The following is a 23,774-nucleotide window of genomic DNA, read 5'->3' as shown; positions in this document are numbered from 1 at the left end:
ACTCACAGCGGTTGATGATTCGATCTTGGGTGAAACACTGAGCCTCAGCTTCCTCCAGATGGACAAGACAGCATCTTGCATGGCAGTGCAAATCAGTTTCATGTTGTCAGTATGACTGTATTTCAAGCTGTTTTTTGAAGTGTCTCTTTTGACATAGGATGGAGTTATAACTATTTCTTTTTTTTTTTTATAATCATGGTCATTAACAAAGTCATTTCTCTGTGGCTGCAGAGTATGTCAGGATACATGACCCCAGTGGGATCAGAGATGGCCGCTCTGTCTGAGATGAGACGGGTGAGTCAATACTTGTTTTTCCTCTTCTCTCCTCCTCTCATCTTTCTCCTGCTCTTTGCACGCTGGGGGCATCGAGCTGCTAGACACCCTGTTTCTTAAGCTGTACCAGTTTCCCCAATATACCACATCTTGGTGGAGAACAACTTCAAACTGTAACACGCGTAGTCGTGAGAAGGGCAAATTTGAGGTAAAGCAAGTAAATCACCAGTGACTCAGTCAGCCACTTTTACTGCCCACTGTTGTTCTTCTGTCTTATCTTAATTCTTTTGCTGCTGATGTTTCTACCTTTCCCCTCTTCCTCCTCTCTCAGGCTATAATGTTCAAGTTGTGGGTAGGTAACATGGAGCTACAGTGTATTAACCTATAAATGCTTTCAGTGTCAGGCTGTTCAGGCTGAATACTGGAAAGCATTTACAAAAATTTCTTTCTCCATTCCAAAACAGTGCAGTGACAGTGTCTCGCCCTGTCGACTGTCTGCTGATCAAGGGAAGATTCAAGATTGCATGTAGCTGGCAGCCATACTTTTGTGATAAAGCAGGGTACAGTGCATGGTAGAAATCGTTTGCGGCTCTGGTGTAAATACATTGAATCAATCAAATCAAGAGCACCCTGTGTAGTTTCAGTAAGGATAACAGGACTCCAGCATCAGAGGGTTTGTGTTTTGTTTTGTTGTTTCTCTTCAAGAAATTTCTCTGAACTCTTGGACTAGTGTCACAAAAGGAAGGCTAGAGGAAAAAATACTGGAACTTTGTTTAAAAGCGCCTTCATGAAAACTCTTTGAATGTTCTTAAAGGGGGGGCTGACTAAATATTAGTCATAAAATTACAAAATCCTGAATCTTTCCTCTCCATGGCAGTGGTGGTGACACTCCCCCACATGTTGGTGATTGGCCCAGCCCCACCCAAACTCCCACCCACCCACTGATTCTACCCCCGCCCCCCCCTGCTGCTCCTCTTATTGACTGCTGGTTTTTCTCCTATCCTCTCTTTACCTCTTCCTCCTTCCTTTGGCCTGGTCTGCCATGGCTCAGTTGGTGCCATTTCATCATCTCACTTTCTTCAACAAATATAGTTCACGTTGTCAACCTGCTGTCTTTTTTTTTGTCTTCCTCCCCCCCCGTCTCCTTCTCTTTCTCTGTCTTCGTATTTCTCTCTCTATAGGACAGCTCAAGTTCAGTGGGTTCAGGGGAGTTCACTGGCATCAAGGAGTTGGATGACATTAGCCAGGAAATAACCCAGTTGCAGAGGTAACAAAAATATCACTGACAGCACCTAAATAACATGACGGCACCCGGAGTGTCAACACTTTTACCTTTACCTCATTTTTATGAATAGATGATAACAGCTTTTGTTTATTTGCACCTCATTTAGCTAAAGCATCTTGCCGTAACCACAGCAGAAACAGTGGTAACCGCTTGCAAATATTTTTCCTAAGTAGTAACTGCCTCGATATTTACAAGATGCGGTTGGAGTTTCATGGTTAATTACCATTCACTCTGTGATGAATGTACTTGGTGATTGTCCTGTGCCAAACCTCTTTCAGATTTGCCAAACCTGTCACTCTAACATTAGCTCCCTCACTAATCCTTTGTCATCACTCACATCCAGGCTTTTATCACAGACCACATCATGTCTTGATTGGTATGATCCTTGTTTATTATTCTATGTACTGAATCTTCATATCAGAAAAACTGCTTCACAGCACGTTGTTTTTGTTTTTTTTTAACTTGGGTAGTAAAAGACATTTTCACCACTGGAATATTGTCACAGCATCAAAGGTTGACAACCTGCTCTTTGTTTGCTAACCTCTGTTATGAGCACATAACAGTGTGTAAGTCTTCACAAGATAAAAGTCGTCTGACAGGGTGGATTATTGGTGGACATATATATGTGGACATTTGCCATCATTTGTGTGTTTATTTTGTGGCCTTTTTAAATTGACTATTATTGTCATCACAATTTTTACAAGGAAAGTTTCCCATGTTTGGTACATTACTAAAACTTTTAAAGCCCAAAAAGGGTATTTGACACAGCCCTAAATCACAGTTGTCGTTACAAGTCTGTAACTCCAGTATCGTCTTTACACAACAGCAGAAAATCTACTGTTGTCACTTTTTTGCAAATTAGCAAAATTCTGAGGCTTTGAAAATGTGTTGGTATAAAATCTCTCAGACTTTCTGTCCTGATACCCACACTTGGTTGCCCAGGTGTGTGTTCACAGACCACCAGGTATTAGGCAAGTGTGTCCTACTTCTGAAAAACGTTAACACACAGTACACTTAACCCATATTTAACGTGCACTTATCCTAATACTGCTCCAATGCAGTATTCAGAGCTCATTGTTCTCCTGCACTGCACCAGTATCTGCCTGTAATGTACCTGTAAGCTGGTTGTATAACCAGTGATAAAAGACACAATGGAGTCAAAGTTTCTGACGTGTGAGATTCAGCCTGAACCAGTTGCAGTATTGTCTTATATTGCACCGTCGTGATGCTACCATGGTGACAAAATCTGTCCACAGACACACAGACAGACATATAAACACCTGTCAATGAACTCAGCACAGACTATGTGATAGATCCTGCAACAGTAAACCGTATATATTCACACCATAACATTAAAACTGCTAACTGCTTGGTGTATCCTCTACACACCTACATCCAGTCACTTTCCTGTGATAAAATGCACACTTGAAAAGGAAACATGGAAACACACTAACCGATGTGGATGAGCTTAACCTTTCATCTTAGCTTTGTCTCATCCTGCTGCTTTCTTCCTTCTTCCATCCATCCATCCATCCATCCATCCACCCATCCATCCATCCACCTAGCCAAACACCCACTATTTCTTTGATGTGTGTATTTTATCAATTTTTTGTTTGTTCACCAATTACTCTCCATGCTGCGTCAGCACTCTTGCCTTTACCCAGTGGAATACTCTAAGGTAAAAACACAAGCTACTGAATATCAGTGGACTGGCATTCTGTCAAATCTACTGTGACATGCTCAGAGTGAGTGAGGGCGGGGGTGGGGGTCTGCCTACTACCTTTCTTGCATAGTGGTTATCATTAGGCTTCACCTACTTTCAGATTTTCTTAATTCCATTGCCTTGATGCTTGAGGTCAGGCTACAGAGTAAGTTGTTTAAGTCTGCCGTAAAACAAAAGTCAGTGATCTTACTTCACCTCAATGAGTCTTACAGATAATGATTGTGCTGTTGTACAGCAGAACACAGCACGAGTCAAATGCTGTTTATTTTAAAGGATGCTAGAATCAACCCACGGAAGTATTAGAATAAATGTGTGCATTCAGACATAGTGCCATTTGATCGACTTGTTAACACAACATAATATCTTGTTGCACTAGCATTAAAAAACAGTATTTTGCGACTTTGTTGGACTCACAAAGTTGGGACAGTTCATCGAAAAAACAGTACTGTGAAACAGTTTGAGGCACTTCAGGTAGAAAGTGTTAAACAAGAGGGTTACTTTTTACTTTGTTTTGTTTGTCAGCAGCTTTTTAGTTTCCTCTCTTTGTGACATTGAGCATTTGATAGAATCCCAGTCCATTGTTTTGTTACTCTGACATGTTGATGTGTGTACTCGGCAGGGGAATAGCAGTTATTGTATTTCTTTTCTGTTATCATAATTATGCTTGTGTGTGTGCATATATTTTTGTATGTGTGTGTGTGTGTCAGGGAGAAGTACACTCTTGAGCAGGACATCAGGGAGACAGAGGAAGCCATCAGACATAAGAGTGCGGAGGTGCAGGTGAGAGCAGCTTGTTCATTGGTCAGTCAGCGATAGAATGAACATAGCTGAATGTGGACCGCTCACATTCCAATTAAATCAGTGCACTTTGGTCAATCTTGGTTCGTTCTTTCTGTTTCTGTATTATAAATGCTTCTTAATATGGTAAACACCTATCAGTGGGACATGATACTTGACTGGCACTTGGTAGCTTTTTTTTTTTTTTTTTTAAATGTGTTTTCCATCAGGAGATGCAGAATGACCTGGACAGAGAGACAGCTAGCCTGCAAGAGCTGGAGGCTCAGAAACAAGATGCTCAGGAACGCCTGGAGGAGATGGACCAACAGAAACATAAATTAGAAGACATGCTGAATGAAGTCCGAATAAAGTGCCAGGAAGAATCACAGATGGTGAGGAAGTGAGGAGCACCTGGGGGGGATGTGGGTGAAACTAAAAACAAAACTGAAGTTTCCACCTCAGCGACACATTGCAATAAACTCTGCCACAGCAGCCACAGAATCATAAATAATAATGTAGGTAATTTTGTTTTAACTGTTCAGCTAAATGCGAGAATTACCAAGAAGCAGCTGAGATAGTGCAGATAGTTCATTCATGTGGTTGCAACATATGGTTTCAGTAACTTGCCAGCTGGTGCTGGTATGGGTCATTGTCGTGTGTTCATTTGAGGCTCGGTCTTCATTTCTTTATTGTTTACTGCCTCAGATCTCAACCCTCCAGAGTCAGATTCACTCCCAGGAGTCAGACTTGCAGAGCCAGGAGGAAGAACTAAGCCGGGCAAAGGCCGACCTGGGCCGGCTGCAGCAGGAGGAGAACCAGTTAGAGCAGAGCCTGGCTGCTGGGAAGATCCAACTGGAGACCATCATCAAGTCTCTGAAGGCCACACAGGATGAGATAAACCAGGTAGGACACAAGGCCTGTGTGTGGATGGGTGTGTCAAAATTGTCAACAAGGGGGCGCCATTGCACTGTATAATCTACTTCTTGATTACCTCAGTATTTGGTCCCTTTGCACCACATGGAACATTTAGCTGTGTGTATGTACTTGTGTGGGAATGCATTATGTCAAGGAGTATCCTCACAAAGATGTACAGATGTGTGTGTGTGTGTTTCATTTAGCCGCAACTACTATCATGTGTCACGTGTTTCCTACCAGCCACTTATCACCAACACATACGTCACTTAAGCTGCTGCAGCTTGAATATAGATGCACACGACTTGTAATTGGTGCATGATGTAGCTTCCATTCTTTCTCCATAACATCCGTCCTGTTGAGCCCTGAGAGGATCAGACTCTCCTGCGTGGAACGACCACATGACTGAAGTCTGTACTCTGCCACTGCTCCCTTCTCCAGTCGGAAGATCACATGGAGAGTTGAGGAATATGTGCAGTTGGTCATTTCCTCATGCTCTTTAATAACAACAATATGACATAGTCCACCTGGACCTTTTTATCAATCATAAAACCCCACATAAGATCAGCTACCCAGAGGTGTTCCTGCAGCTCAGTCAGCAAAAGGTCATGTCATATACCAAAAACATCACAGGTCCAAGATCATATTCTCAGTAGGCCTCAAAAGTGGTGGTAAAAAGTTGGTATCCTCTTAGCAGAGGTTCAGCTTAGATGTATGTCAGTTACAACTGAGTCCAACAGTGACAAGTTTTCAAGGGAAAAAGTATCAAAACGTACTATAGGAACTTTTAAAGTCACTCCTGCGTTATGAGACATCTGTCCATTCAAGCTTAGCATCTTCCAAGCTGTAATGTTAAGGGGAAATGATTGTGTCCATCACCCTCACTAAGGCAGAGAATTAGTTGTGCGTCTTTTGAATATCCTCCACCCCAGTACAATGGAAGTTTATTTATTGTGCTCACACAACTGAAACAAAAAATTGTGAGCACCCCAAAACAAAAAGGTCCCATTTTATTAGGGTGGAGGGAGAAATTGGACCTAGGTCTCAAAACCTGGACAAATATACACAAATGTATCTGCATGGTGAGATAGCACTTGACTCTTAAATATACTGTAAGTGGACATCTATTCCAGCTGATGTCTGCATTCTGGCTGTAAACACTGTTGTTGGATACTGCATTATACCTGAGTTGTGAATGAGGTCTCAGTCATATTATCAGATGACACCAGTTTTGTAAATGTATGTTTATGTTGATTCAACTCCAGAAGCTCTTCAGTATCCACGTTACTGAGCCGTTTCTGTGTGTGTATCCTGCAGGCTCGCAGTAAATTATCCCAGATTCAGGACAGCCAACAGGAAGTCTCTAAAAGCATTGAGCAATACAACAGCACGCTGAATGGAACCCATGGAGGCAGTATGACCAACCTGGCTGACATGAGCGAGGGCTTCAGTGACAGAGAGAACGGAGGATTCCCAGCCATGATGAGAACAGCACAGGTCAGTCTCTCCGTTACAGCTCTGCTTTTACCTTTCAATGTGTCTGATAACGTTGGACTTCTTAATGAAAAGGCCTCTGATTGACACATTTTCAGCAGGCTAGAATTCATTCAAACTAAACAGCATAAACACGGCACACAGATAGTGAACATCTTCTTGTGCCTATTGGCTGTCAGCAGTGTTTTTTAAGTTTAGCGTCTTTACATTAGCTTGTGATTCAAAGATTCCGGGTCCTGTATTCAAATAGCCTTTTTCAAATAGACTTTTAGTTAGAAATAACACAGAACCGCTAAAAGTAGCTATTTGTTTGTAACCATTGTAGAGAGCAAGTGGTATGAAGTTTTTGTTGACCACAAGAGGTCAGGGGATATTAAGTTATTCTCACTGGCAACTGTTTGTGCCAGTGAAGCCCTCATATGAATGTTATAGTTATAGTTATAGAAGACAAATACAAACAGTGTGTGACATGTCTCCTCATATTTGTTAAATGTGATCGAATGCACTGGAGTAAATCATTTCATTATTGAGTTAATGATTTTGACAGAGGTGAAGCACTAAAATCTGGGCCCCTCACATATTCATCCTCAGCTGCCCCTTTCATGTTTAAATACATCCTTCTTCACACCTGTACACAGAACAAGAAGTCAACAACTAAACGGGTGCATCCGTAGTGGTTATTAGGGCTATTGGCAATTCAGTGTTTAGAACTGCAATCTCAGCATCTCTTTTCACAGGATACTACGCACACATTCTATGCATACTGTAGTTATCGTGTAAAACTTTCATTATAAGGTTTTAGAACATTATTCCTGTCCCATTTTGAGTGTAACACAAAGATGGAAAGGAATCTGAAAAATGATTTGGGTGCAGCGCTGATACGCTGTGATGCTAATTTATCCTTAGAAAAGTGTGTTGTAGAAAAGTTTCAAGCTGCAGATTCTCATTGTTTGACAGCCCTTGCTGGTAGCAGATAAGCTGCTGCTAATTCATATGAATTCTGTGAGCAACTGTGATTTGGATGAAACTTTTCTAGGGTCAGGTTTGTGTGCTCTCTGCAAGCTGTTGTCTGTACTTTGCAGAGGACCATTTGTGAAGAGGGACTTTCCCTCTGTAACACTGCTGTACAGCACAGTGGACGGAGTATTTCTGTAGGTCCAACAAACAGACAGCGTGATACATCTTCTCTATGATGGATTGCGGTACATCACCATCAGGAGTCACATTCCCCCAGTAAACCTTTCATTCATATCATTTCAGTAATTTAGTTTAAGTTATAAAACTGACGTTTTTGAAACAGGAAGTTCAGTAAAGATTAGGGCAAGGGGGTTGCTGAATTCAGTAGTGTCCCCACAGAGATAGAAGTTAGTGGAGTTAGACAAGCAAACAGGATATAGACAATCTAACATATTATCTAATACACCTGACATGTTGCTGATAATCACTCAAGGTGCAGGAAATGTACCAGATAACATGTAAGATTATAATATTACAGTTTTTACTGTCACTTTTGTAACTGAGGGAGAGCTTCAGGAGAACTTTGTGGAAAATGAAAAAGAGATGGAACAAGTCTCTGTTCAGAGCACAGCAGATGGAGATGGAGATGATGTTGATACGGCTGATGTGTCACTAGTATTCAGAAGTAAATGCAGCCACATTAATATCACATTAATTCACATTAATATATTGTCAAAGGAAAGGACACAGTTGCTAAGCACTCCCAAATAGACTAAAACTCTTCTTCTTCTTCTTTCCTTGTTTTTGTCCTTACCACAGGAGGACCCATTCAAAGTGAAGCCATCAGTGTTCAACAATCAGCCACAGGAGCTTCCCACTGACCCCTTCCACTCTGAAGACCCCTTCATAACAGACCCATTCAAAGGTTATCATCCCCCTTTACTTCCACTGTGCCCTTCTGTTTATCAGCGTTCCTCTATCTCCTTTTCCTCAGGATATTTAGTCTTCTTTTCTGTAACACTCCTCTGTCATCCATTCAGTCTGCCTCTCCCATCTTCCTCACCCCCTCATCTCTTACACAGTATGCCTCTCTTCTCTTCTCAAGGATCAAGGATCAAGGAACTTTATTGTCATACCAGGACATTTACATGTTATGGTACGAAATTAGTACTCAGGTCCCAGTTTAAGCCATCAAGAGCAAGACGTGAACAAGAATGAAATCTAAGCATAAAAATAAAAATAAACATTAGAGCAGAAATATATAAACACTGTGAAATTTAAATAATTAAGTAAAGTGAAAATAAGATAAGATAAGGAAGCCGAAGTTAGCACGTGCATAAATACTCATGTGCAGGTAGGAGGTCGGATTTCAGCTTCGATGGGATTGTGATAACCGAACTATCTCTGATGACTTTAAGTTCGGTAGAGCTGTACCTTACACACGAATTTAGCGCTAAACTAGTGCTAAAAGCGGCCTCTAAGTTGGAAAAGTAAGGCTTAATCCTGGGAGCTCGAGAAGCCGCTGCATCACTGTGCGCCGCCATCTTGTGAATATCTCTTAGTTGACTATGTGCTTAAGTTTTCTTTCCTCCAGACTGCTTATATTGTTTTCGGCTTGAGTTGCTCTCTGACTATCTCCTGTGTCTTCCTCCTCTCTTCCTCTTTTGTTTTCCTCTCCCTCTCTGCTTGATTCCTCTCCTGTAGGTGATCCCTTCCAAAATGACCCTTTTGCAAAGCAGCCATCAGCGTCCACAGGTATTTACTTGAGGAAAAGGGACTCAAATACTGAAACCTCTGATTTACAAAGTAATTCAGGGCCTTGATTCAGTACTTTGTAGAAGCCCCTTGCTAGCAGTTAAGGCTTTGAGTCTTAGGCAAACCTTTACAGGCTTTGTATACCTGGATTTGGGCAGTTTATCCCATTTTTCCCAGTAGATCCTATAAAACTCTGTCACACGGGATGGGAAGCATGTGTGAACTGCCACCCTCAGATCTCTCCACAGATGTTCTATGGGGGTTTTAAGTGTGGGCTTTGGCTGAGCCACTCAGGGACAGTTAGAGACACTTGTCCTGCAGTCACTCCAGTGTTGTCCTGGTTGCTGTTCCTTGTCGTGTTGAAAGGTGAACCGTCACCTCAGTCTCAGGATGTGTGCTCTCTGGAGCAGGTTTTCTTCACATGCTTCTCTCTATTTAGCTGCGTTCATCTTTCCCTCAGCCCTGGTGGTCATTTAAACTTAAATCTGCAACACAATAAAGTGTGAAAAAAAAAAAATTCTTGTGCAGCGGCTCCAAAAATGCATTCAGACCTAAATGAATGTTTTTGCGAATAAATGGCTGAATTAAGTAGTAAACAGAGTCAATGGTGCTTTAACCCTCAAACAATGACCATGCAACTGTCCAAGAGTGGCCTGCGCTTGTGGTGGCAGGCTTGTCTTTTGTTGATGTCATGTGTACAACAGCAATGTTTACAACTGTGACTTCTGTCACACTTCCCTCTTCAGTGATATTGTGGAGTTTCACTTCTCTGCTTTGTAGATGGAGATCAGTGATAGAAATCTGCCTGTTTACTCACACCCAGATACACTCTGTGATCACACTGACTTTCTCAAGCTCATTCCCACTGCTCCACAGTATACAGCCTATTCTCGCTTGCTTGGTCAGCGCCTTTACTTGGGTTCTCTCATATGTGAAATCGTCTTTTTCTCTTATTTTTTTTCCCCCTCTTGATCATGTATTAATTGTTAAAAAGAGAAGCACAAATTACATGTGTAGACACTTACCCATTTATGCTTTAGTTACAGGATTTTAACAGAAATGCATGAACCAAATAATTCAAGCATCATTGTTCTGCTGAGACATTTTCATCTGTAAGAGGTTCTGTACCTTGACTTGTTGAATTACATCACAATCTGTCCAAATATGCATGTTGACCCAAAAGAAGAGGCGTCCTCTGAGCTCGACTCCTTGTATGTGGAACATTCTTTTTGACAGGAGAGTAGAGTCTCAGTAGTGGTCCAGTCCTGGTCCTGATGTCTCTGCCAGCACTGTGTCAGATTGTAGATCAGTGAGATCCAGCCTCACTTGACTGGAAGAAGCATTGTCCACATCACATGTGGAAGGAGATGAAATTAAAAGTGTGTTCCTTTCCAGTGCTTTGAAGTCCTCAAACTGTCATGAAGACTCACTATGCATATCTCTCTCTCCCTGATGACAGTCTCTGGGTGGATGAATGTGTTGGTCTCCACTTGATGACTGAAAAGCTATATCTCATGTTTTCTGAGTTCAGGGATTACTTTTTTTAAATTTCCTTTTCATGTAAAAACCCCTGAATCTGACTTTTCATGTCCCACATGCTTGTTCACACTTTGCCCAAGCTGAGCCATCTGACAGCTGCGTGGTAGGGCTGTGTATTCAAGTCATGGTCCTCCAACACTACAGGTTTGGCTGCCTGTGGTTTTCTGCATCCTTTTTAACAGGCCCGCATTTTTTTCCTTTTAAAATCAAACCTCCATCCATTATAACACCAGCTACGTTTTCCTGTTTTAGTTCCAGTTGTATACATACATTTTACCCCAGTGGGTATATCACTGTCAGTGGTTGCACAGACGTCAGATCCTCAGTTATTTCAGTTTTGCGTTATTCCTCTTATAAAGATGAGATGCTTGGCAGTGACATGCACATCACAACTTTAATCCAGGGCCAAGGAGTAGTAGGTGAAACTGTCTGAAGTGCCTTTCAGTTGTTACACCAGATCTGCCGCTGTTTCCGTCACAGTCTGCCTTTAAAGCCAAGATTTTTTTCCCAAAGGGGCCCCTTGCTGTTTCTGTAGTGTTGCTAGCAACTGCTCTGATGTCTGTGGATTCTTTTCTAGTGATGGGTTCTTGTTTTTTTTCAAGAGGTTTTGTCTCAACACTGCTTCACTGGCTACATCACTGAAGAATTATTTAGTCCATACATTGTCAAATGTCCTGCATTCAGTGTCAGCCTTTCTTATTTTGCTACTTATCTTGCTAGGTGCAGAACACTTGCATTCAAGCTAGCCGGTTTGTTGCTCTCTTTCTTGTGTGTGCATGAAAGTCAAAGAGGCAGTGGGCGATTCGAGTGATGCTTTCAGTTGTTTAATCAGCATGTGTGTTGTATATCACACAAAATCAGTAATATTGTTCAAAAAAGCAACCAGACAACAAAATTTCCATTTGGCTTTCTTTGGACCTCGTGGGCCAGGTGGTGTCAGCAGGGCCACATAATGACCCAGGTCCACTTTAGGACCTCTACACGTGACCACCAGTATAAGCTGAGCTCATCACAAGGTTGGGCACAGAGCATGGGGTGTATCAAAGCAAAATCTTGTTTCCATTTCTGCTGCAGATCCTTTTGGGGGAGACCCGTTCAAAGAGACAGATCCATTCAAAGCCTCATCAGAAGATTTCTTCAAGAAGACCACAAAGATGGATCCCTTCTCCACACCAGACCCTTTCAGTAAAAGTGCCACGTTACCTTCCAAGGTACTTGTTGCAGATCTAAGGCCATAACATGGAATTTTAATTTATGTAATTGTATGAATTCCCAAGAGTGGCACAGATTTTAAGATAACTGCTGTAGGAGTGCCACACTGTACTGCAAGCTGCGTGGTAGTAATATATCGTTTGGAAGAGTGCTGCTGGAAGAGTGTTGATTTTCCTTTGGATGGATGGGTGCTGGAAGAATGTCTGAGATTTCTGGTTGCACCTTTTCTGCAGTTCACTCAAACTGTGTAAACAAGATTATATACAGATGTTAAGGGGAAAAAAAACACTCAAGGCATGTTGTGTGGGTTTGGGTGGGACTTGAGTGGATTTACTAAGAAATGAACATGCTGTTTCTTCTCATGCTTCCTGCAGCCAGCCAGTCACTTCACAGCCAGTGATCCATTCTCTTCAAGTAACCCAAAACCCAGAGGACCAGGTATGGTTTAATTTATCCCCCTCAAATCTACAGTGTCTGTTTTTTGTTTTTAATTTAAAAGTGAAATTAAACATTTGTGAAAAATTCTGTAAGTTGTTGCTGACACTGTCAGACAGGAGCCGATTCCACTCTGTAGTTATTTTGTTGTAGTTTGTGATGTTGTTACATTGGATTGCATTTCATTTCCTTTCATTTGATCATTATTATTATTTTAAATTATTAAAAATGTAAACCTAAATAGACGGAAAAAGAAGAAATTATAAGAAATAAAATATAAAATATCATGCCCTTAACCTAACCTAACCTACACCAAGCCATCCAACTCAGTCAGAAACCGTTAATGCTCAGATTTCATACCAGAAAGTAACCATCTAAACACAAAATTAGAAAAAAGAAGACGCAAGTCAAGTAACACTTTACATCCTTGTCTGTCCAGACTGATCTAAAATATGTCGTGAAGATTTTCAAAGAATTTGATAAACAGTATTAAGTGTATTTTGTCTTGAGTTATGAACCTGTTTTGTTTGGTCACAGTGATCTTGACCTTTGACTACCAAATTCTAATCAACTGATCCTTGTTGGATGAAATGAAAATGAAAATCCCTCCAGGTGTTCCTGTTGTATCGTGTTCACGAGAATGGAGTCGACATAAGGTCACAGTGACCACGACATTTGACCTTTGACCACCAAAAGCTAGACAGTTCATCCTTGAGTGAACGTTTGTGTCAAATTCCCTCAACTTGTGTTCCCTCATCCCTGCTTAACAGTAACATTAGTCAACGCTCAATATTAATTAGCTAACAGCCATTAACCAACCATAGCTACAACAAACAACTACAAGCACAAGCGACTACCAAACAAACAAAGGGCGAAGACACCAACCAGTATGTGTGATGTGTTGTGTATGTATGGGTATGTCCATGTGTGTGGAGGGGGCGAGAGAGAGAAAGGGGGGGAAAGATGGCGGGCGAGATCACATGAGCAAGAGCTGGAGATGGCGGGCTCAGCCATGATGTTTGAACAGGGAGAGTGAGAGACAAAGGGAGAGATGTGATCTAACATCTGTCTCTGGCGAAAAAGATGGTGTTGGGGCCAGTGGGGTTATGTTGCCATTCTGTCTGTGAACCAAGTGTGTTTGTGAATGCATGCAAATGTGTGAAATGTGTGTGAAACTAACACATGCAGCCCACACCATGGAGAACACAAAGCAATTCTAACGCAGCAAACCACAGCAAATACACAGGATTTCACCTCAGTCACACGTCACTTAGGTCCGTTCTTCACAACACTAACTGTTTTACAAGCACCAAAGCTGACAGTGCACTCTATTAATGAGTAAATGACCCTTACTAATTACAGTGTGTGTAGATCTGTCCAGTGTGGTTTCAGCACGATCCTTGGCTGAATACTGACCGTTTGTGTCTCACTCCTCAGCTGGTCACTGCGGTGGCAGCAGGAAAAAGGCGGAGTCAACTCAGTTAGAGAAAAACGTGCAATCCCTTATCTCCTTGACAAAATCTTTGCGTCCTGCGGGCAGCATGAGAGATCAGCTGATGCTGCTCAGTGAACGACAGTGCTGCGGCAGGCTGGCAGCTCTTAATTGGAAGCATAACTATTAAGATATATTATTGATATTTTCTTTGAAGGAGGAAATGGACAGGACATACAATGCATTCAGAACGTTTTCAGACCTCAATAGTTGAGCCAGCTCTGAAGGTGAATGTAACTGACTGTCTGAGCGGTGAAGTCACACCACTCGTCTACGCCGAATTTCCCCATTAGACCTCTCAAAATGAGTTGGTGCAGACAGTTTCTGTTATGTTATTACTGTTGCTGCAACTTTTCAGACCTCTCTACTGAGTCCCCCCCCCCCCCACCCCCCCCCCCCCCCCCCAAAAAAAAACACTCAGCAGCATATTTAGCAACGTTTTGGACCAACTTTAGTGACGTTATGTAGAGGACAGTCGTCAGTGTTGCCCTGCCTCTCTGAGTGATCATGTTACAAGTAAACAGATGTGAAATCGCAGCACAGCCGTTGTCTTTAACTGGTGTGTTTGTGTGGTGATTCTGTCAGACGACGACGTGAGACACTTGAGAGAACCGTCTTACCAAAATAAACCCAAAATATAATACGTAAACATTAACAAAGCTCATTAACACCCTCATCTCTCTCTGACAGTTTCCCTGGCCATGATAGATCCAGTCAACCATATTTTCCTCCTCCATGTGTGTTAGTGAAGTATTGCCTCAAAACATGCTGTAGATCTAAGTCAACACACAACCAAGTTGAGTGGTCTGAACAAAACTTAACATTTTAAGTAAGCTAGTAATTTTGGTATTTTAAAAAGCCGCTGTGTCATTTTCAGACCTGTTTGGCACATTGGACCCATTTGGCAGCAGTTCGTTCAGCAGCAGCAGCAACAGCTCCGCTGGATTTGCAGACTTCAGCCACATGTCGAAGCCCAGAGACCCCTTTGAAGGCAGGGCCAGCTGGCTGCCAGACTACCAGAAGGTACCACAGGCCAAAACTGTCCTGAAAATACCCTGTTTTTATACTGATAGACATATCACACAAACGTCTCCTACTGTATTGATAGTATTGATTGATATACGTGTTAGTAATTTATCATTATTCTGATTTTATTTTACATAAAGTAAAATAAAATAATGTAAAACATAATATAAAAAATAATCAAAAAGTTTCAGAACTCTTCATTACCTGTATGATATCACTGCCTCTAAGCTTATAGCATAATGAAATTACTGCTCAGTAATAAAACCACATGCTCTTCCGGTTGTTCTTTCTTGCCAGTCAGTGTTTGTGGATGACCCGTTCAGCAGGAAGAATGACACACCAGCTCTGCCACCCAAGAAAAGTGTTCCCCCAAGACCCAAGCCGCCCAGTGGTGAGTGTCACACTATATAGGCTGCGGGGGCGGGGGGGGGGGGGGGATAACCTTATAATTGTTCTTTGTTAAAATAATGAGATGATCTGCTTTGACTGTCCAGCATTGTACTGCCCAATATAATAAATGGATTACCATTTATCTTAGCCTGTTATCATTATGTATTTTTTTTTTCTCAGAAAGACTGATGAAAAGGCTTCTGTGAAAACATGCACTTACTGGCCAGAACTAGAGGAACAAAAGTTAGCTTAAAAAGGAAGTGCGGCTTTGGCTTTCTGCATCAGAAACCAAGATGCATAAAAGGTGTTGTTTAGTGAGATTACCACATCACCATTACGTCCTTAATCACCACGCTTTTGAATATTACAAGCCTGTGAAAGAATTGAAAATCAGAAGTTGTTTGTAGATTTCTGTCGCCTATGACCAGACAAATAAAGAAATTTGGAGTTAGAAAGAAAAAATTCTAAAGGAAAGAACACAGATAAATGTCATTAGAGTACAGAAAAAAAAAATAGGCATCCAAAAAAAAAAAAAAAAACATGGATTCATTGATAGTGGGCTTTATCAGACAGGTCCAAGAAGTGTACAGAATGGGATGGACGTGGTATGAGATGAGTTCATAGTCATTTTCTATTGTTAACAGAGAACAGGTCAGGTCTTGGTATCCTGAGAGTCTTAATACAGCTGGCTCATAAGTTGCTCTGTTGTACACGAGTTAAATCCAGTGCTGAAATGATGAGGGTGTGACCAGTTTCCGTTGTCTCACACTAATTCTGCATCCTGTTACCGTGGTCAGGCAAGCACCACAGTTTATTGTAACTGTGGTGCTGCAGATGCTGCACAGTTCCAATGGTGTGGTGTTAGGATATGGTACTTACAGTGTTGGGTTTTTCTTGCTAAGTGTGAAGATATGTCCTGTTTCTTAAAATAATCTCAGCCATCTACTTTTACTGAATGGGATATTTAACCGCCACTTTTCACACTAATATTTACAGTTTCACACTACGAAAGGCCAGTTTCTTTAATAACGACTGTTGAAAGAACAGAATAACAGAAGATAGACAGACAGATAGATAGATAGAATAGACTATCATTATGACCTTTCTAAAATGTTATATTGTGTGGGAATATGTACGTTATCTTTTCTTTAACCAGAGAAAGTCATTTTTCCTCCAATGTGGTAAGTATAGCCTCAAACGCTGCTCTGATCTGTCAACAGGAAAACATGTCACTGTGGGTTAGGAGAAGATTAAAGCTTTTCTGTGCATGCCAAGCCAAAGCTATGACACACCATATACTCTATTTTGGTTCTCAATTCACGCACTCACCCAGCAGTGGAAGGGGGTTACTTGCATTGTTGTTAAAGCTCCAGTCATACTGGCAATAGAGAGTTTTTGTCGGTTGTTTGTAAGCTTGCATTTCTTTTGGTGTTATTCTGTTTCAGGACCGGCTTTTATTCGTTTTCATGTCAATGGGTTTCTCCCCGTGTTTCAGGTGTTGCAGCACTGCTAATGCCAAATACACAGCTTTTGTTTTATCCCCAACAAGCTAAAACGTTAAGAAGACCAGCTCATTTCTGAGGAAAGACCTACCAGTTTATGTTAGGAGTGATCAAAGCCTTCATGAGAAGAGGGTGGAACTGCTTTTGTCTTATAACAATCAAAACAGAAATCTGCTCAGAGGGAAGGTTGGTCTGTTACTCTTTAGTTCAAACTGAAGACTTTTCCAGACATTACATTCATTAAGATTTTTTAAAAATTTTTTTAAATTAAGGCAAATACATTTTACACAAGGACCGTTCACAGATTATAGAGATATGCACAACATGGATATATTCATTTCTGGACCACGTATCCATACATGTCAGCTTTTATATTACAAATAAAGATGTGGTCCATCACCAGCAACATGTCCTAATCCCATACTACACCTTAACTGTAAACACACACACATGGAGTATATATACTTCCTGGTGTTCTTTCCACTTTATTTCAACTTTTTGCAGCTGTTAACAGCTGTTAGCAGCACTTCCACCTTCTTCTCTACTTTTTTCTTGTTGCATTATGGGACAATAGCATACATCAACAGTCAAAAATCAAGTGTGAACCCACGATGCAAGATGCAAGTGTATAACAGATGCAAGTTCAGCCAAAAACGTGTTTAGTAGAAGAACAGAATTTGGAGCTGAAGGAACATTTCTTTTCCCACCTTATTGACCACAACACAAGACGCTCCCTTCTGACTTATTTCTCACAGTGTGAAAAGCAGTTACCCAGAATACCCTTCTCTGTATCTCAGCCTAACCTGTGACCACACTTAATGCTGTTACACTTACTCCCACACTTGCTGACTCAGTGATTATAGAAGGGAACTAGGGACTGAGAGACTGTTGCAGCTACGATGCCAGTCTTTTCATTTGAGAACAGCCAGACTCCAGCAGCTGTTTGTCACGTTCATCCCCACTTGGCAGTGACACCCAGGCCCAAACTTCACCTGAATTCTCTCTCATGTTTTTGGTTTTTTTTTTTAATAGATTTTATGATTGTTCACAAACTGCTGCTCTGATGTTTGTGTGTAGGCACATGTGAAGGTGATGTTGTAAGAGCGATGGTGTGTGGTTTGCATAGCCTGTTGTTTGCAGACACACCCAAACTTGCTTCCTCTCTCTTCCCTTTATGTGTGTGTGTAAAGTGTGTGTGTTTACGAGGGTGAGTGGTTCAGAGAAGGTCAGGCTGCAGGCTGCGTGCAGTGGGCATATTTCCAGCACTGTTACCAATGTAACAATTGCCTTTCTTTTCATGTATTCCATTTAGTGTCTTTATGTTTTCTATTTTACTCTTCTACACACACACACACATGCAGGTGTGCTCGGCATAGACTGCACATAAAGATGCTCTGTCACATACTCTTATCACCTAATGAGTGTGAACGGGGTAAGGCTGCAGTGCCAGTGCTACAAATGAACTGGTACCATGGAGGACACATAGCTGTCTCTGTATTGTTTTCAGTAGATTAAATACTGCATGATGCATGGATGGTCCTGTGGTAGACATTAAAATTAGATGCCACTAATGTACAGGTTTATTTTAAAACAGGGTGGAGCTCATGATTGTGGTTTCTCAAGTGTGAATGTGTGTGTGTGCGCGCAGCTTACTGAAAGAGGAAAATACTGATTGCCAGGCCTGCAGTTTTGCTCAGCGTGGAGTGTTACATGAACTGCTCACCCCGATCAGCCGGCTTATCTTGGTAATAGGACTAAATGCGTATGTGTATGTTGTATGGCAACCGTTTGACTGGTCCTGTGGTTTAACACCTATACAAGCAACATGATGTGCTTTTAACTTTCCCACGATCCTCTGCCAGGCCCAGCGTCAACTCCCTCCTAATAACTAACTGTCATTAGTAGGTGCACTGTTGCTCTATTTTTTTTTGCTCATGTACATATCCACCTGTCTGAGTCTGATAAGAAGGGATTTTTAAATGAAGACTGAATTTAATTTTTATTTACTGCAAAGAAATGCATAGTCTTTAGGGATAGCAGGATGTATATGTCACAATATCTGCAAGTCTTTAATTATTCTGACTGATTCAAGGCCTGTGTATGAGTCTTAAATACAGTGGAGGAAGTCTTACTTTAATTAGAAAGGGGGGCAAATGAGTTTCAAGTCATGAAAATAAAGCTAGTATGTAGACCATCATGTGAGATGATTTGTCACACACACACACCAGGCTCACCTAATATTTAATTATTTAATAATTATAGAATATATATTATTTATTATTTATTTAATACTTTGTTTGTTTCTGTGTTTCTTTCTCTCTTTGTTTTTTTTTAAATTGTTAAACAAAATAAAACATTTTAAGATTTTAATGTTTAATTTGGGGGCATGGGATTTTTGATATTTTACAGAATCAAATAATCAAGAACATAATTTGACAACTTTAACAAGCAGGTTCTGTTAAAGTAAAATAAAAGGCTTTGTAAATTATTTAATTTCATTTTTCCAAAACCTAAGACTCCTTATAAATTAATATGAAAAATAAAATTAATTTGTTCATTAGATAAATGAATAAAAAAGATGTTTAATTTAAAAAAAAAAATCCCATAACATATAGTATTGACAAATCTCTGTGGGCTATTGTCAGAATTGTGAATGTATGTGGTCTATGAACTTTGTTCTGTTTGCCTTGTTGGTAGATTGGTGAACCGACAGTCGGTAATGTGGGCAGAAACTCAACCAAGTGATTTACCAGGAAACCGTTGAGAACGGTTCCGTGGGTTAGAGGGTATCACTTTTGGTTTTGGTCCTTTGGGTGTGTCTTTTGCAGTGTGTTTTTTCCTATACCAGCTGTTGTTGTATGTTTCCTTTCTCAAGAGACTGCAGCTCTTCATGCGCAGCTTCAAGACAGGCTGGCTGTGAATTGTTTTGGTGTTCCTCGTGTGGAGGTGAAGCTTGTGTCGCTCTCACAATCTGGAAGGTATCTTTGAGGTGACGCCGGATGTGAAGCAGGGCATGGGGGCGAACTATGAGAACTCAAGAAATTTAGAGCCGCTGTGTTTAGATTCAGAACAGATCAGATTCTGTGTTATCAACATAGAAGTTAGTTCACTTAGGTGAGAAATGCTCATGGGAGTTGTACCACAGTGATGACTCACGTTATTTCTCAGCTATCAGTGAACACATGCTCTTAGTCTGTTTACATCCTCCTTGGAGATACGTGAGACTTTAAGCCTGTGATATGTCTCGTTTTTTTTTTTTTGTTGCTGTTGTTGTTGTTGCTTCTCTCAGCACATCCTCATCACCACGAAGATTATTTCTCTTCTCCCCAAACAGATGTTTGAATGTTCGTAGTACCTTTGCTGATGTTTCAGCAAAGGTACATGACAAAGTCACATCAGTGCTCTGAACTGCTGATGTTGACCTCTGTCTTTTATGTCTTCAGGTAAGAGCACACCAGTGAGCATGTCTGGCACAGCTGACCCTTCCAAACCATGTGACCCCTTCCAGCCGTTTGGCAGTGACGCCATCGATCCGTTTCAGAGTAAAAAGGGCCTGGGAGACCCGTTCAGCGGCAAAGACCCTTTTGCCCCGTCCTCATCATCAAGTAAAGCCCCTAAAGACTCTACCTCGGGTTTTGCAGACTTCAGTTCTGTAAGTTGAGATGGGTGATACTGTTTCACTGCCAGTGTCTAGACCAGGTCACACACCTCTGCACAGTCGCTACGTTTTAGTAATAGTGATGTTCATTTTAGCACAACTACCAAGAACATGATGAGTGCTCAAAAGTGCTGTTCAGGCATAGGATGCAGCAGAGCTCTGTAAAGAGTAGCAGAAATACATTATACTCAAGTATAATGAATGTATCTCAGTTAGTCACTGAATGTCGAAAATCAAGGTATTGCATCAACTTGAAACGTGAAAAGTGACCTCATTTCCACCTGGTATTAACTCGTGATCGGTGTTACGATAGCCTATCTGATTCAGGAAAAAAAGCATGTTCTTGATTTACAAGTATGACAGCTCTACCTGCTTAATTTGCACATTGAGATGTGCAAAGAGAATGCTTATAAATACCACATGTGAATGTAAACCAGTGATCAAATATAATTTCCCACATTAAGTCTGCAGCTAAAAACAGTTTTTATTGTGATTAAACTCAGATTCTTTTCTTGGTAAATCATGTAGTCTGTGAAATGTCCTTCAGGGTTTCCCACAATTCATAGCAATGTCTTAAAAAGTCTTATAGTCTTACAGTCTAGAACAGAGTGATATGCAATTCTTTATCATGGAAGACTACGAGAAATATTCACATATGAGAGGCTGGAATCAGAGAATATTGTAAGAGAATATACTTTAATGAATAATTAATTATGATTGTTTTAAAAAGATAATTTTAGCAGTTGTCTTACTGATTGATTGATTGTTCCAACTGTAGCTCGGAGAATGTATTCAGAGACAGATTGCATGTTAGTACCATGTGGAAATGGGGTCATGGCAGCTGGCTGATGATTGAAGTGGTGCTTTAACAGCAGCACATGATGTAAAAGCTGATACCACGCATAATCAGTTAAAGAGTCACTTTAAACTGGTTAGTAGATCTTGTCCAGAAATAATAATAATAATAATGCCAGAAAGTAAAAACGGAAAACATTCTTTTAATACAATTAATGCTTTAATATTGATTTTCAAAATATCAGCCGTATGTCTAATGCAGCGAGCTGTATCCAGTTCCAAGCTCATCACACAACAACCAGAAGTAAACACGTCACCTGTCACTGTAAAGCTGAAGATAGTAGAGCAGCACGGTTTACAGTAACGATGAAGGTGGTTAACAGGGCAGGGCAGCACACGCCTCAGGCAGCCTTCTCACGCTCTGCTTTAGCTTGTCTACTGCAGCTCATTATTCTGTTCTCCTCTTTAACAAACTTCTCCTTGTTAATAACACTGCTGTTAAATACTGGCATCACGGCTCAGACTCAGCGAATACGCTGAAACAGTCCTGTCGAGTATTAAAGCAACAGGTCAACGATTTTGAAAAAGAGACTGGTTCACTTGCTTTGCAAGTGGTAGATGTTCAGATAGAGATCAGTTTCATGTCTGTGTTACTACAGAAATGTTTTCAGGATGTGGTTAGTCTAGCTTAGCATAAAGACTGGGAGCAAGGGGGGAAACAGGTAGCCTGGTACTGCCCAGGGTTCAAACATACACCTGCTAACACCTGTTTTTGCTTGGGATCACAGCAACGGAGCACATCAGAAGCACTAAGAGCTTTAATTTGTCCAAAAAATAGGAATGGAAAAAAAGCTTGTGGTTTAAGGGAGACTTAGGTGAGTGACCAAAACATGTGCTCACTGATGGAATCAGATGGCCCACGCTGCAGCCACAGATACTCCACAGAAGTCACGGGTGGATTGATCAACTATCGTTCATTAAGAAATACTTTCAGCACACAAAACCACACACTGTCGCTTTTACATTTTCTCTTGCTTACAAATGAAACAGTTGAGATAGAAAATGTGAGATGAGCGTTGGTGCTGTAGATCTCAGAGAAAGAAAGTGAATAAGCGTTTTTTGCTAAACGCTGGACTGTGCCTTTAAATGCATTTTGAGCACTGGCGACTTTCAGAAGCAGGCAGAACAGCCCCCATTGTTGTGAGAACAATCATAGATCCTATCTGAAGAGCAGCTAAAACAAGTAAAGAGCAATTACAGGACAACTATTTATATCGTATATAAAACTATACTCCTTGTATCCTGTGGCCCCAGTTTAACTGCAGCACAATCAAAGAGATACTGTGTAGTAATGAGGGGGAACTAGACCTAACTTTACCCCCACCGTGACACAACATTTAAAACCCACTGTAGAAATTGCAGTTTGGTGTTTAAACTGTGTAGCTTGCAGAGCAGGGCAATGCCATATTGTGACTATGATCTTCTTGTTATAGTACAGGAAAGGGTGTCAGCCCTTTTTGTGGTTTGTTTGTTTTGGCAGTAAGAGTATCGTAGGTTTATCAGGGTTTCCCCCAACATTCACAGAGGCTGAGTGCCAATATGAGAAGCGTGTTGGCATGATGCTCCCAGTCTGGATTAGTAGAGTCCACCAGTGGAAATAAACACAAACTGTAACTGTAACCCATTAACAAATAACTACAGGAACTCATACTAATCCCTCAGATAATGGCAAAATACTGTGAACTCCACTTCCTGCCACTGTGCATTAGTCAGGCAGAGAATGACTTTTAGGTAATAATAATCACTGTTTTCCAGAGAACAGGGAATAATGTCTCTGTCTGATTGACTGACTGTTGCTACTCAGCTCAGCTATTAGTCAGATCTAACATGGGACACAGCAGTATCACTACTCAACTCTCAGCTCTCGAGTCTGTCTCCCCTGCATTAACTTGCTGTGTGTGTGTGTGTGCGTGTTACTAGGTTTACTGTTAGCCTTGCTGGTAGTAACTGTTTTGTGCTTTGTGTCTGCTCCGTTCTTGTAATGCATGTCTTTGTTTGATTATACTCCTGTGGTTTTGCTTTTTCTCACCACTGCTAAGCACCTTCCACTGACACAGCCCTGCCTCACCATCCGCTGTTCATCAGACCTCAGACACAAACTGCTTTACTGGTATAAATAAAATCAGAACTTTTACTCAGAACATACAGGTGTGTCTCCTTTAAAGAAAATCACCTAGAAATCGCCCCTCCTTCAATCATGGATAATCCCTTTACTGTATCGGGTAAAGTGAAATATGTCCATATTACTATTTGCTGGAACAACAGGCCTTAGGAGACAATCTTTGTACCATGGAAAATTTAAACATTTAGCCTTACCAGAATATCTGGTTCAAGCAGTGTTTACTGTTTTTGTTAAATAAGACATGCATCACATCATACACCAAAGCTGCTAAATGTAAAGATGCTTTCAGACCAGCAAGTGGTTTCTGAAACCGCTGAGGTCGTGACAGTGGCAGGGAGGGCAGGGCGGCGGCTGCTCTTGTGCTAAC

At 41.1% G+C, this 23,774-nt stretch overlaps 1 protein-coding gene across 4 annotated transcripts in view; it reads left to right on the top strand.

The window, feature by feature from the left end:
- The window catches only part of eps15l1a (epidermal growth factor receptor pathway substrate 15-like 1a), a 39,846-nt gene that overhangs the window by 9,734 nt on the left and 6,338 nt on the right, over nt 1–23,774 (top strand). For 2 of the 4 annotated variants that reach the window (XM_041039443.1, XM_041039441.1), the window contains exons 12-24: nt 232–294; nt 1,455–1,540; nt 3,989–4,061; nt 4,289–4,450; nt 4,764–4,961; nt 6,288–6,467; nt 8,241–8,346; nt 9,126–9,176; nt 11,790–11,926; nt 12,302–12,365; nt 14,732–14,877; nt 15,178–15,271; nt 20,216–20,377. In XM_041039443.1, the coding sequence (XP_040895377.1) occupies nt 232–294; nt 1,455–1,540; nt 3,989–4,061; nt 4,289–4,450; nt 4,764–4,961; nt 6,288–6,467; nt 8,241–8,346; nt 9,126–9,176; nt 11,790–11,926; nt 12,302–12,365; nt 14,732–14,877; nt 15,178–15,271; nt 20,216–20,377 (1,522 nt within the window). Of the gene's footprint in view, nt 1–231; nt 295–1,454; nt 1,541–3,988; nt 4,062–4,288; nt 4,451–4,763; nt 4,962–6,287; nt 6,468–8,240; nt 8,347–9,125; nt 9,177–11,789; nt 11,927–12,301; nt 12,366–14,731; nt 14,878–15,177; nt 15,272–20,215; nt 20,425–23,774 lie in introns of all 4 variants that reach the window. The other 2 variants (XM_041039440.1, XM_041039442.1) reach the window with 2 other exon arrangements.

The sequence above is a fragment of the Toxotes jaculatrix genome, chromosome 6 (assembly GCF_017976425.1).
Source record: "Toxotes jaculatrix isolate fToxJac2 chromosome 6, fToxJac2.pri, whole genome shotgun sequence".
NCBI classification, from domain to species: domain Eukaryota; kingdom Metazoa; phylum Chordata; class Actinopteri; family Toxotidae; genus Toxotes; species Toxotes jaculatrix.
Note: the sequence above shows the minus strand (reverse complement) of the source record. Positions and strands in the feature narration are given on the sequence as shown.